Below are 15,552 nucleotides of genomic sequence, written 5' to 3'. Positions count from 1 at the left end.
AAGAATACACAAGAAAATGTTAATAGTGGTTAACTCTAGGAAGGGGACTGGACAGCATTCTTTCTACTTTTTCCTTTTGTTTTTTTGTTTTACAAGTACTTGTACTATTTTTATATTTAAAATAAAATATAAAACTAGTTTAGCATTGCAATATTAAGAGAAGCTACCTTTAGAAGGAGAGATTACTAGAAGGGCAAGATGGGTTATCTGATTTTATGTGTAATACTTTTATAATCAGAAAGGTTTAAAGTATTATAGTCCAATCAGGAGACAAACTACATAGTAATCTGAATGGGTAATGTTTACTATAAAGTTATTAACTGTAACAGGAATTAAGAGACCTCTAAGCAGATATAAAAAACAGCCTATAGGCTCTTCACCCTAGGCTCAGACTGAGCACCCAAAGAATGAACCCCAGGGCTGAGATACAGACCTCCAATGGAAAGGGCACAGCCATGGATGACAGAGGCTTGCTGAGGCTGCAGACTTGCAGCCTGAGGAGGTGTTAGCTTGGGGTACCTTTGCGAAGAAGGTACCTTGGGTGTGTCAGGGGAAGCCATTCGTGTGGGAGTACAGTGTGCTGCTAGCCACTGCTAGAGCCAGGCACTACATGATGTGTGCCCAGTTGGAGCTGGGTGCCACAAAACACGTGCTGCAGGGATCTGCTAGAGGGGCACACTGGAACCAGGAAAAGAAGTCCCTTGTTCCGGTAGTGCTCACCAGCACCCTCTACTGACAAAGCTTTATTTTACACTGTGCCTGCTGACAAGGGTGAGTGAGGTATCTATGGGGTCCAGATCCATCCTTGCAGAGCGGGCGATGAAGGCTGGATTTTGACATGAGAGGCAATAACTTGATAACTGGTACAAGCATTACTTATTTAATGGTTCAGATTTAAACAAAGAAGAACTTAAATATCTTAAGACTGATTGGTTATATGCCTGTGCATGTTTAAGCATTCACAGAAAACTTCTTAAATGATATGTAAGAAACTGGTAATGTTGACTGACTTCTGGAAGGAGACCAGGATAGCTAGTGGACAGGGGAGGGAAGAAGGTTTGCTTTATTCTCCTGCATATCCTTTTGTACAATTCTGTACCACTTGCATGTACTACTAAAAATGATACTTTAAAAATCATCAGGACTCCATGCAAATGATTCATCCATAGCTTCTGCTAAGGGCCTCTAGTATAAAGCTGGGGTCACCAAATGATGGGCATAGCCTGTACGGCCTATGAGCTAAGAATGGTTTTTAAAGGCTTAAAATATATATTATTCCTCTTTAGGACTCCTAGGTCTTCTCTCATTGCCCTGACACCCTTATGTTTCTAAACTTCTTTCATTCTGATCACATTTCTGAACCCTAACTCTCTAAATCTTTCCCCTGTGCCCACACAAGTAACATGCCCTATATCCTCAACCTCTTCTCTGAACGTTCCCTGCATCTTTTTGTTCCAACTCCACTTTTTTTCAAATTTTTTAAACCGGAACCCAAAGAAATAAATTGTTAAAAAATTCAAACATTTACATATGTATACACAAAAATAACTTTCTAAAAAAGCTATATCAAATATTTTTCTAATATCCAAATACAACAAAATTCCTTGTAAGAGTTGTTTGTATGCACTATCTTCAACTGTTTCCTTTCTTACATTTTCCCCCACCAGGCTTTAACCTTCTCAATTCCTCCAAAACTGCTCTTATGAGAGTCATCAATAACCTCCACATTGTTATATGCAATGAATACTTCTCAGCCCTCATCCCATCTGACTTGTTAGGAGCATATGACCTATCAGTAGCTTTGATGTGATCCATCACTTCCTCCGCAACACTCCATTCATTTGGCTTCCAGGGCATCCCTCCTGGGTTCCTTCCTAACTCAGTGAGAGTTCTGGTTCCTTTGCTGCTTCCCATATCTGATCTCTAAACATTAGGAGTACCCCAAAGTTCTCTGATATCTTTATTTAAATGTACTTCCTTGGCTATCTCATCTTGTTGAATGGCTTTAAATTCAATGTCTATGCTAACTTCTAAATTTTCATCTCTAGCCCAGATCTCTCAAGTCTTTACTCATATCCAATTCCTATTACAGGGCATCACAAATTCGTTATGTCCAAAACCAACTCCTATCCTTCCTTTCCACCAAAGCGCTCTTTATTCAGACTTCTCCATCTCATTAAATTCCAACTTTATTCTTCCACTAAACTTTGGCTATAGTCCTGATTCCTCGCTTTCACACTTCACACATTATCTACTGGCAAATCCTGAGTTCCATTTGCAAAATATCCTCATATCCAACCACTACTACCCACTGGTCTTAACTAGTTGCTCTGCTTCCTCCCTTGAAACTTTATGAACTATTTTCAACATGTCAAAAATCTCTTTATAAATCAGACCATCTGCACCTTTGGTTCGAAACCCTCCAGTGGATCCCAGCTCAAAGTGAATGAAGACAATGGCCTACAAATGACCCCTGGCTACCCGACTTATCTCCATCTCTTTAATTTCTCCTCCTTGCTAACTTCCATTCAGCCACAGGCTGGTTTCTTTGCTGTTTCCTGACCATGCTAAACATGCTCTTGTTTTAGGGCCTTTACACCTGTCATTTCTTTTGCTTTGAAGGTTCTTCCTCTACTTATGTAAATGGCTCATTTCCTTCAGATCTCTGCTCAAATGTCACCTCAATGAGTTTTCTGATCTTTTTAAAAAAGCATCCCCATTTTCAATGTCATTCTGCCTAACTCCTATCTGTGCTTCGCTTTTCTCTACAGCCATCTATCACTATCTGCCACCTTATAAAGTTCGCTTTCTTCCCCCTAGCTAGTTCCTACTACGGTAAGCAGGAATTTTCATCTGTTTTGTTCACTGCTGTCTTCCAAGTACGTAGAATAGTGCCTAGCACACAAAGTTAAAGACTTGCTGAAAAGATTTTCCTGAACCTACAACCACTCTTCAGCTGCATTAGGTATTAAGGGAGGTAACAGCCAAAACTATCTTAGAAAGCAAATAAGTGGGCTTCACAACTAAATTTAACCTGGCATACACTTAGGCAACTAAAATATGCTAAATATATAAAATATTGGCTGATTGTCAAGAAAAATGGTAAAATTCCACTTACCTGTATAAGAAAGCTTAAACCACAGAACATCTCATTCTGCTAAGCTTACCTACCACACATCAGACATTCATTTATTCAACAAATATGTACTGGGTAGCTACTGATATGCTAGGCACATTTGGTTTTCCCACATAAAACATCTGAAAGAAATAGCATTTATCATATTATCCTCTTCTCCTGCAGCTAAATGGACTAGAAGGAATCGCAGATGCCATGGACCTCAGACTAAACTAAAACAACATAGTCTCCTACCTCTCCTGCGAATTTGAACTGAGAGATACAGATATAGCCAAACAGAGAGATGAAACTGCAAGGTAGAGATGAAGAATGAATGGCATGGGCAACCACGTTAGGCAGTGTGCATGATGAGGATGCGGAAGGGTCCATGTAGAGAGGCAGACAGACAAAAAAAGGTGCAGAGAGGAGAATGACAATATGATTTCCAAGAAAAAATCTTGGTTTCTGACTGGCCAGGTTCAGTCCCTGTGACACTGAGCTTCAGCTATTCTTTGTTTCCTAACTGTGGATTATCAGCAACATTGTTTTACAACTGGTTGTATCTTTATAGTACTACTCCCTTACCCAAATAAGCCTGAGTAATTTTCTTTTTACAGACTCCACCTCACCACATACATTCCAAAGAAAAATATTCAGATAGTCAAGATGTAAAAAAAATTAACATTTATTTTTAAAGGCATTAATAAAGGGCTTAACATACTTAGAAAGTTACAGTATACTAATGTGCTCAATCGCAATATTGACAGATTGACTTTTCTGAACTATACATGACCTTGAGTTTGTTTTATCCCTTACTTTTCCATTGTTCAGTTATTCAAAGTGATTATTCCCTAGAAATACCTGGCTGATTATTTAAGCATGAGCCACATGTAAAAAGATGAAATGCAGATGACTGTGCCAATCAAGTGTTCATGAAGAAAATGATGAAAACTTTGTTCACATCGACCAGGACACATCAAAATACCCTTCTCCTTGGGAGAGACCCGCACCTGAATTTCAAAGAAAAAAATGTCTAGATACAATTACAAAATTTAAAAATGTATTTTCTTACAAAATCATAGAGGAGAAAATGGAAATCAATACACTCACTGAAGTTAAGTAAAACTAGAATAAAAATCTGTGAACATAAAGACTTAATGTAGTATTAGTTTCGATCTTTATGGGACATGTTAAACAGACAAATTGTGAAATTCATTTGGAAGGGTAAATGAACAAGAATATTTTTTAAAAAACTTAAGCACTGGTATTTAATCAGTCTTAATAGAATTTAAAATATTACAACACAATGATCAAAACTGTTTTAAAAACGATAATGATTACAACAATGCATACGACATCCTCCAACTACAATATAAAACTAAAAAGTATTCCTAACTACCCAGAAATTAAATTCTGGAGTTGGAAACAAACCTATCTAGAAATTTGATAGGTTATCTAGAAAATTGTAATTCTACATAATCAAATCTATAGAAAATCTAGAAAATTGTAATTCTACATAATAGAATCTATAGAACTAAAGCACTGTTCAGAGGAAAATTTACGGCCTTAAAATATCCATTTTAATAAATTATAGTTAAGGAATTTAAAAAACTTATAAGGAAAGCAGAAAGAAGAAATTAATCCCTGGTATATCATCTGGGTCCATGGAACCCAATTTTAGTTTTTGAGTTTCTTTTTCAAGCAGTCCTATGTATAAGGATTCATAACTCAGTTTCTTAGGTCTGCCAAAGAAAATTAACTTATTAAAAAATTAGTAAAACTCCTATTTTGTAACTTTACTGTAACTCTACTGGACTTTTATAAATCTAAAATACAGACTCTCTTGATTTTATTATTCTTTATCTTGAAACATTGTTATTCTTCAGCCCAGGATTTATTATAACTCATTGTGGTAGCTAGCCTTCAAGATGGTCCCCAATTATTCCTGCCTTGTGGTATTAATGCCCTTGTGTAATCTCCTCTGGTTGACTGTGGGATGGACTTCTAAAGAATAGAAAAGGTAGAAGTAATGATGTGTGCTTCAGAGACTAAGTTCTACAAGTGGGTATGGTGTTGCTCATTCTCTACTGGATCACTTGCTCTGGAGAAGCAAGCTGCCATGTTGTGAGGACTTTCAGGCTGCCAGGAGCCTCAAGTAGCAGGTACTGAGGCCTCCTGACAACCATGTTAGTGAGCTTGGTAGCAGATCCTCTAGCCCCAGTAGAACCATTAGATGACTATAATCTTGAGGCTGACAACTTGACTGCAGCCTTATGAGAACCATGTAGCTAAGCTGCTCCTGGATTCCCCACCCACAGAAACTAGAGATAATAAATTTGTGTTATAAGGTGCTAAATTTGGGGGTACTCTGTTATGCAGCAATATATAATACACTCACCAGCTACCTCCAACTATGCTCTTAAAAAAAAAAGACTAACAATGACACGGAAGGATGGAATCATCTAAAAAGATGATGAAAGAAACCACAAGTAGTGATATTAAAGCATCATTATTATATCATCCTTTAGTTATCGTATTCTGTTGCCCAAAGTATTGGATTATCTTTTAAGAAGTTTTAATGGAAGTTGGAGGATACCATCCTTGTAGTCTATTTTTCCCCAAGCGTTCCTTGAACACATTTGAAAATTCAGACTTTTTCATTTTTTGTCCATAACAGCAAACGGCAAAATTGACATAAGTCACTTCATAATAATTAAACCATTAGAAGATGAATATAAAAAGATAGCAACATCAGACCAGTGAATAGAAAACTGTGGCCTAAAAAATCCGCTATCTAACTCATTAAGAAAAAAATTTTGATCCTACTCTAGACTAATAATGATGGTGAACTGTTCATATAAGCAGTCTCAGGTCTTCAGATGACATGACATACTCTACTTAGGTGAATTTTCTCAAATCAAGAATTGATATATTTCTGAGAACAAAAGGAAATATGGTAGAGTCATCCAGTTAGTCAATCAACAGGATTTTATAATATTTTGATAAAATCCCATCTCATATTGATAAAAGGACATGTGACATTATTCTTTCATCTTTTATGATACTTGTGCATCAAAATTTACTTGATAGTTTGTAAGCAGATAAACGTAGAAGATAGATGTATATAAGTCATTGGAAGGTAACAGATGATGCAGAAATGAAAAATAACTGGACCGATCATTCTAACTGATGTTTATAAATGTAAAATTAAAATGTTTTGCCGTTATGCAACAAAGAAGATAGCTAACATGTTTATTCAACAAAATTATAAGCCATGAAGTTTTCAGAAAGTACTGCATTTTGATGAAGAGCATGAATAATCAGAGAAATAATCAGAGAAATAAACTCAAAATGTACTCTAGAATACAGCAGAGATGCATTTGAAATCTAGAATCAGTATTTATCAGATAAACATATTCTAGGTTCATGAATTAAAGCTAGTGAACAGTTAGCTGCAAAGAATGTTGTGTATTTTGGATGGTGATACACACACACACACACACACACACACACACGTATATATATATTGTATAAATTCAAAACTAGGAAAATATGGTATAAAAATTTGGGTTTGCTTTATTTGAATCCTCATTAAAATTGCTAACAAAGTTATTTTCACTATCTCTATTCTTCTATATACTGTTTATAAAATGACTTAAAAAGAAATAGTTGATTTTCGTTATTCACAGCAGTTATGTTCTAAAAAAGTCATCATCAACACTGCATTTATGAATACTATGCCATTGCTCCTAGAAGAAATACAGGGCTAAGTTCCTGCAAGCTTCTGGTCACATTTTTATCAACCTGTTTTATGTGTTTCTGTTGAAGACACGATTTAATACATAGTGTCGATTCATTAACACTGAACTCAACGACCAACAGCATTATAACTCATGCCTGAATAAAGCTTATCAAACACAGGTATTTTCTCTGTAAGGCATGTCCCAGCCTTTTTGCACTTGGGAACACTAGATAGCACTTCAGCACAATGCTTGTGGGTCATTTTAAAGAGTAAACTCAAAATGTGAAAAATGTAGCACTAAGATTATGAAAAGGACACTCATTTATAGTATGAGAACTGAAACAAGAAAACAGCATTGCTCAACCTCAGCTGAGAATATTTGTCAGGTGACTCAAATTTTTCGTATCTCGGCATGTGTCCATGAATGGTAGTGAAAGTGCCACAAATACTGATTCTGGGGTTACAGATAAATTTTAGCAAGCAGACAAATTTGCAAATACAGAATCTGTGAAAAAGGAAGATCTACTGTATATAAAATTTTATCAGCAAAAATTTAAGAGAGTTAACACAAAAATCTAAAAATGATAATAAGGAAATAACCAGATAGAAACAGAGAAAAAAATTAAACAAAAACATTAGAAGAAAACCCAAAAGCCATAAAAAGTGATGAATCTGATTATATGAAAAGCAATCATTTCTGTCAAAACGACAACTGCTATTACTATTAGCAAGGTCAAACAAAATGATAAACCAGAAAAAAGTATGTACAACTGATATTATAAAGGTATGGTTATAAAGAATTCTTAAAAACCAAAAAGGAAAAACATATATTCCAGTTGAAAAGGGGGCAAAGGTGGTGTGCATAAAGTTTTCAGAGAAGACACAAAGCTCTTAAACATATGAAAAGGTACTAAATTTCACAATAATAAGATAAATAATTATAAATACAATGAGACTACTATTTTCAACCATTAGACTGACAAAAGATTTGAAGGCTTGATAAATTATTGACTAGACTGTGGGAAACAAACTCTTAATGTTGGTGGAATATAAATTAGTACAATCTCTACTAAGAACAATTTAGCAAAGATCTATTAAAATTATAAATGCATATCCTCTTCAATCCAGCAGATCTATTTCTAGAATCTAATTCTAGGTCGGAATTTTAGATTCTAATTCTACTTATTTAGATAATCCTAGAGATGTAGTCATATAGCTACAAAAATAATGTAAAAGAATACTATTTGTAGTATTAAGTAGCAAACAATTGCAAACAGCCTAAACTTCCATCAATAAGAGCTATAAGTATGGTATACATCTCTATATAAGAATATCCTGTAACTGTGTAAAACAAGACAGTTTTATTTACTGATATAGATTAAATATATATCTCAATACAAACAATAAATATTGAGGAAAAAGCACTTACCTGTTAAAGAATACTGTATGAATTACCTATAAAAACCTAAATTACCTAAAAAAAGTTTAAAAGAATAACAATGATAGATTTAATAGATTTTAATTACATATTTTTTATTGTCAATAAATGTAAACAGCACGAAAATAGAAAAAATACAAAAGGGTATATTGTTAAGTCTCCCTGACATGCCCTTGTCTCCTAATCCCTCTTCAGAGGTAACTTGAGTATCGCTCTGAGATGATAATCAATGCAATATATACATGTGTTTAAATACAAATTTAAAGAAATAGCAGATATCATAATACATATAGTTCTGCATCTTATTTTCATTTAAATATATCTTCCTATCAGATTGCTATATATAACAAGCAACAATGTAAACACAAAAAAGAATTAAACTGAATATTAGTTCGAATTTTAGAACTTTTATAAAAAGAAAAAATGAAGAAAGAAATAATTAAACTATAATGCGTAGATACTCTAACAATTAGATAAGTATGAAGAATTAGGGCATTATTAACTAGTTTGTTCTTTTGCGGAAGCAATATGACAACATATGATGATCTACAAAACTATTTAGAAATGGAAGCCCAATATCTGAAATCAATCCTCAATACATAAAATAATCCTATGGAACTATGTTAAACAAAAAAAGCCCAAAATATTTATTATTGTCATGTAGAAGTACATAATGACCCAAAATTTAACAAATTAATCTTAATGTACTTGTGAGATATAGAGTGTAATATCATTGTACATTTTGTTTTAACCATCACAATATAATAATCTTTCAGAAACTACTTCTAGAGGAGCAGTTCCAGCAGGGCAATCTTCTTGCATGCATTGCTTCAACACCAGGCCAATGTGGCCAAGCAGATGGCTACGTGCTAGAGGGCAAGAAGTTGGAGTCCCATCTGAGGAAAATAAAGGCCCAGAAAGGCAAATAAATCCTCCTCCCCCATCTTAGCTCATGTAATAAAGGTGTTTATTGTGTGTGGGGGCGGGGGGGGGAGAACTGTGCCAAATATTGTAGACATGATGAAGAATGAGATATAGTGCCTTGCCTCTAATGACAGAGGGAAGACATATATTCACAATAAAGATAATATAAATGTGAAAAGCTATATAATAGAAATTAAGTAGAGAGTAGGTTCAAAGACAGGAAATTATGTGGATGGGGGGATAAGAAGGCTGAGTGGCATTAGGAACAGAGTTAAGACATTTGAGTTACCTCGGGCCTTGAAACACACTGTACTTAATGATTCTGGCTTTGTATATTCTAAGACACTTTAATCTATTTCATCCTCTGCCTAAATTTTCTATGCACCTTTTTAGATTTGCATGATCTAGTGAAAAACTTCAACTGAAAGAAAATGACTTTAATTATACTTCCAAATGTGATGATTTACATAATTTAAAAAATACCCCTCCAAGAAATGCATTTTCCATTTTGAAAATCAAAACAGAAAATTTGCTTTTCAAGGCAACATGGAAACAGCTACCCAGAATCATAATAACATCCACAATCTTTCATCAAATAGTCATAACTCAGAAATTTACCCTAAGGCTATTAACAGAATACAATCAAATCACTACATAAGATATTTACTGTAATGTTATCCAAATGCCCAAAACTTCTGAACTAAAGAAATAAGTGGCATAACATATAGACGATCTGATAGAAATATGTAAAAGCATTTAAAAATATGTTAAGTGGAAATACACACATGCACCCACAAAATGCTATAGCATCCATATCAAAATATAGATGAATATGGACCAAAAGTGTAATACATGAAAAAGAAATACAATGATAGACACATGGCTTTTACTAATTTAGTTTTAAAATACTGAACATTTTTATTATGTACTTTGCAAACATACAGAAAATAGAAAAAAAACAGTACAATAAACATCGATGTACACATCATTTTTAGATTCAATTATAGCCATGTATGCTTCGTGCACACATATATACATAGTTAAATCATTAAATAACATATTGAGATATTATATTTCACTTCTAAATACTTTAGTATGTAAATTTATTTTTCTATAAACTATAACGCCCTTATCATAGATCATAAAATTAGCTATAATTATCCAATATCATTTAAAATCCAATCCATATTCAAATTTCTTCAATTCCCAAGTCTTTTCAAATCAGGGTCCAATCAAGGATGCCATACTGTATTTCGCTGTTGTGTCTCTTAAGCCATTTTTAATCTAGTTACCCACTCTGCGCTATTTTTTCCTTCATGACAATGACGTTTTGAAGAAATAAGGCCAGTTATATTCCCCATTGTGGAGCTGTCTGATCATTTCTTTTGTGGTGTTAATTTAACTTGATGCTCTATCCCCAGTATATCTAGTAAATGGGAAAGTAGATCTTAAAGGCTTGATTAAATTCTAGTCACACTTTTTTTGACCAGAACACTTCACAGGTAACACAGTGAGTGTATTGCATACTGCACCAAAAATCAGAAAGCAAGTATGCCTGCCTGACCACAGTGAAGAAAAGATTCATCACTAATTCTAAGTATCTCTTTATTGAAAAGTATGTTTTTCTTTCCACACTCCCAACCAACAAGTATTTGGTGAGATGATACTTTGATGTCCTGAGAATTCTAAAGGGGATATAAATAAACCATTTATCAAATAGTTGTGGTGTCAAAATGTCTTTAATATTTTATATTAACTTTTCTACTTTTTAACAATTTTTAAAATGTTTTCCACAAACTATACATTTATACAAAAGATTCATTTTTATAATGATGGCAGACTTACTCCTTAATTAAAATGTGAGCACCTTCCTTCTTTTTGATTTTGTTTGAAACCCTGTAAGGAAAAAAATTTTTTAAAGAATAGCAAACACATTTTATATAAATGTGAATAAACATTTTGTTTCACATAAGACATTTTAGTAAATCTATTTAACAAAATACCATCAGAAAATAAGTTTATAGCCTTCCAATGCTTTAAAATTAATCCCAAAGTAAATAATTAGGCTGTAATTAAGAAATTTTCTTCTTTCACCAAGACCAATGATGTTCAAGAGCTCATTTATATCTTATTTCCATCAAATAAAATATACAATTGTCATATTTGTTTAGTAAAATAAAACCATTAAAGACCAGCACTCACTAAACGAAAACATTTTTGAAGTTAAAAAAAAAATTAATACTTACATATGCATTGTTTTTCTGGTTAGACCTAATCCAAATATCTGCTCTCTCTCTTCTGGCCTCAATGCCTTCTATCTTTCCCTACATATACAGTAACTTTTCATTTCACTACTAATCTGTATCTTAGAGACCATAAGATTTATTAAGAGTGGTTTGTTACTAATGAGTACCAAAGTTATAGCGTAATGTTATTCCAATAACATTACTCCTAGTCATTTGCATTCTGCTTGGATCTCCAGAAAAAGCCAGAGGTTAAAAGCTGAACCCAAATCCTATCTGGATTCTCTTGTGGGAACAGGAAACAAGCTGTCAATCGCGTGTGCTTTTGTGAAGCAATGGTTAAGAACTGTTAGCTAAGGGCAATAGTGTCTAAAAAACACTTAAGTTACTGGAAAACTTGACAATGAGTAGTGGCTTCTTTTTAGTGATAAAAATTTCAAAGAGACAAAAATACAAGATCCAGGAAACTACAATTTCTTCATACTTCTGAATATAAGCATTATGTTTACATTTTAATTTATTTAGCTATACAAATAATACTTCTAAAAATAAAGATCATTTCTCTGGAAAAAAAATCATAGGTTAGCCCTGAATTTGTGGCAAATATTCTGGTCAAGGCTGCTTCCCCAAGAACTAGTGCTTGAATTCATGAAAGAAACAGAAACATCTGTCTTTTGTTGGTCAGGACCAGAGTTAAATGTCTATTGAAAATCTGCTAGATTTTAATAACATAGGACAATCAAGTACATGAAATAAGAATGTTTGTAAATACAATTTAGCTGACTCTAATTTTCACCCACATCATCCTTCAAATCAAATATATTCTAACACATTAGTACATTCATATTTTTTAACTATTGCTAGCTATGTTCAACATTCAGCAAACTATGAGCTTATTCTAAATCAGGCTTATTATGAACCTGGCAATATTTCAGACTAGAGATTCAAGAGTTACAAGATCAACACGATCCAAGCTCTCATAAGGCTTACATTATTATGCTGGATGGATACAGATAAACCGGTATGGAAAATTATGCCAGGGATGATAAGTGCCACATAGAGAATCTAAGTGGGGTGACAGGACATAGAATGAAGGCATGTCACTTCTAGATTAAACAAGGAAAGTGACATTTCAATTGACATCTGAATGACAAGAAGACAGACAAGTGAAATCTGAAAGAACTTGCCAGATTAAAAAATAGCTAGTGGCCCTGAAGAAGGTATAAATCAGGTATATATGAGGAAGAAAAGAGGCCGGCATTGGCAAGAGTAGAGTGAGAGAGAATGTGGACTAAAATGTGGGTAAAGAAGATGGCAAGATACACATCATGTAATACTTTACAAACCAGGATAAAGGTTTTGGATTTTAACCTAAGTGTGACTGGAAGTTATCAGAGAGTTTTAAAGGGATAGATATACTATGCTGCACATTTTAAAATATCACTCTAGCTGCTGTATGGAGAATGGATTTGGCAGAGTGGGATATGAGATTTTATAAGCAAAAAGAACAGTTGGGATCTATTGCACTAAGAAAAGAAATAATGATGTCTTAGTCAGAATATAAAATAAGCTATTATAATACATCAATAAAAAACAGCCCAATTTAAAAAACAGACAAAGGATATGAATAGACATTATTCCAAAAAATATTAATGGCCAAGAAGCACATGAAAAGATGCCTAACATCATTTAGTCATTAGGGAAATGCACATCAAAATCACAATAAGGTATCACTTCATACCCACAAGGATGGCTATAATCAAACAGGGAGACAGTAATAAATTTGGCGAGGATGTGGAGAAATAGGGACCCTCATACACTGCTGGTGGAAATGTAAATGATGTAGTCATTTCCAAAAACCGTTTGGCAGTTCTTCTAGAGTAACTTTTTTGAGCCAACAAATTCTACTCCTACATACAAACCTCCTCTAAACTAAAAACATATGTCCATATAAAACTTATACACAAATATTTGTGCTAGAATTCTTCACTGTAGCTCCAAAGACAAAACAACCCAATGTCCATCAACTGATAAATGTATAAACAAAATTCAGTATATCCAAACAATGGAATATTAATTCAGCAATAAAAAGGAATGAAGTACTGATAACATGCTACAACATGGAGGAACCTTGAGAAATTTACACCAAATGAAAGAAGCCAGACACAAAAGGCCACATATTATATGATTCCATTTTTATAAAATGTCCAGGATAGGCAAATCCACAGAAATAGAAAAGTAGCTTAGTGGTTGCCAGGGTCTGGGAGGAAGGGGTATTGGAGAGTGACTGCTAATTGGGATGGGGTTTCTTTTTGGGTGATGAAAAGATTCTGGTATTAGATAGTGGTAGTGATTGCACAACTTTGTAAATATAATTTTAAAACTGCTGAGATTATACTTTAAAAGAGTGGATTAGATCTCAATTAAAAAAGAGATGATAATGTCTTGAATGGGGTAGTTGCAGTGAAGAGAAAGCAAAGTACATTGATTAAAGATCTGTGTCTCAATAGTCAACAGGACTTTCTTACAAATTGCATGTAGAAAATGAAGCAAAGAAAAATCAGGCTAACTCCAGGTTTGTGGCTTAAGAAATTGGTGAGGCTAGCGCACCAATGTTATTGCTTACCGAGATGTAAAAGGTATAGAAATAGATGTAAAAGGCTGTATGGGATGACACTAGCAGATTTGTTTTGGCTGCTGTTTAGTATGAGATGTATTTAATGGACATTCATGTGGTGAGGCAAAACAGGCATTTGAATAAACAAGCCCTAAAATTCAGAGCTAGACATCTGAGAACTAGCAGGGCAAACATACCACTTTAAGTCATAGAGCAGATGAGGTCACCTTGTGAGAGTTTATAGAGAAGACAAGGGGGCTGTGACTTGGACATAAGGAATTTCACTCAGGTTCAGTAGTCTCCCATTAGCAGCAAGGGATACATTCAAAGACCCCCAGTGGATGCCTGACACTGTGGACAGTACCAAATCCTAGGTATACTACGTTTTTTCCTATATAGACATACCTATGATAAAGTTTAATATATAAATTAGGACAGTATGAGTTAAACAATCATGAAATAGAACTATAATATACTGTAATAAAAGTTATGTGAATGTGGCATTATTAAGTAAAATAAGGTAACTTGGACACCAGCACTGTGATACCGAGACAGTCAATCTGATAGACTAACGGGAGGGGAGCATCTACCGTGTAGCTACACCGGACAAAGGGATGACTCATGTCTTGGCAGGAAGGTGGGGGATTTTATCATGCTATTCAGGACAGATGTGCAATTTAAAACTTACAAATTGTTTATTTCTGGAATTCTCCACTTATAATTTCAGACTGCAGTTGACTGAGGGTAACTGAAAAAGCAGAAAGTGAAACTGCAGCTAAAGGAAGACTATTGTATTGGAAAGAGGATAAAAAGTTGTTAAAGGAGTCCCAAAGGAGCAGTCAAGGAGGATGGTATAAAACCAGTAGATTTTATGGTGTCACTGAAGGCAAGAGAAAAATGTTTCAAAACTGTGGTCACATGTATAAAAATGTTGCTGATAAGACAGATAAAGGCAGAAAAATGACCACTGAGTTAGTAGTCTGGAAGTAAAATCTACATGCATATTTCAATTAAAAGCTTACATTAACAACGACAACTAAAACCATGAACCTATGCATAATATGACTCTGAAAGTAAGTCAAAATACATTGCATCTGGGTAAGAGTGCTAGGGATGAATTCCCCTCCTCTATCTTTCTCTGTCTAAAAAATTTAAAAATAAACAAACTATGTCAAAACTTATATATGTTATACATATTACTTTTCAAAATATTTCATAATTTTTAAAAAACATGCAGAAAAATATGAAGTGCAGAAGAAAGAAGTTTAGGAAGTCAGTCAGATGACTGGTCTCAAAACAAATTATAAACCATTAATTTGTCACTTTTTATTATCTTTTTTGGTCATTAAAAGGGGAACTTCATCATATAGTACAAATATATCATGGTTATAAAACAGCTGAAAAGGAGCTTTTAAATAAGAATATTAACGGAGACATGGACAGATGAGACACTTAAAAATTACGCCTGTAAGT

The 15,552-nt window shown here is 34.0% G+C and overlaps 1 protein-coding gene across 4 annotated transcripts in view; it reads right to left on the bottom strand.

The window, feature by feature from the left end:
- Positions 1-3,776: 3,776 nt before the first annotated feature.
- The window catches only part of LOC105300503 (survival motor neuron protein), a 29,109-nt gene continuing 17,333 nt past the window's right edge, over positions 3,777-15,552 (bottom strand). Inside the window, exons 8-10 of one of the 4 annotated variants that reach the window (XM_011372739.2) lie at positions 11,065-11,115; positions 8,287-8,312; positions 3,777-4,125 (exon numbers count right to left, since the gene is read on the bottom strand). In XM_011372739.2, the coding sequence (XP_011371041.1) occupies positions 11,068-11,115 (48 nt within the window). In that variant the 3' untranslated portion in view covers positions 3,777-4,125; positions 8,287-8,312; positions 11,065-11,067. Of the gene's footprint in view, positions 4,126-8,286; positions 8,313-10,112; positions 11,116-15,552 lie in introns of those variants that run through there. The other 3 variants (XM_011372740.2, XM_011372741.2, XM_023538139.1) reach the window with 3 other exon arrangements.

The sequence above is a fragment of the Pteropus vampyrus genome, unplaced genomic scaffold (genome assembly GCF_000151845.1).
Source record: "Pteropus vampyrus isolate Shadow unplaced genomic scaffold, Pvam_2.0 Scaffold213, whole genome shotgun sequence".
Taxonomy (NCBI): Eukaryota; Metazoa; Chordata; class Mammalia; order Chiroptera; family Pteropodidae; genus Pteropus; species Pteropus vampyrus.
The sequence above is the reverse complement of the archived record's forward strand: the minus strand, read 5'-3'. Positions and strand labels throughout refer to the sequence as shown.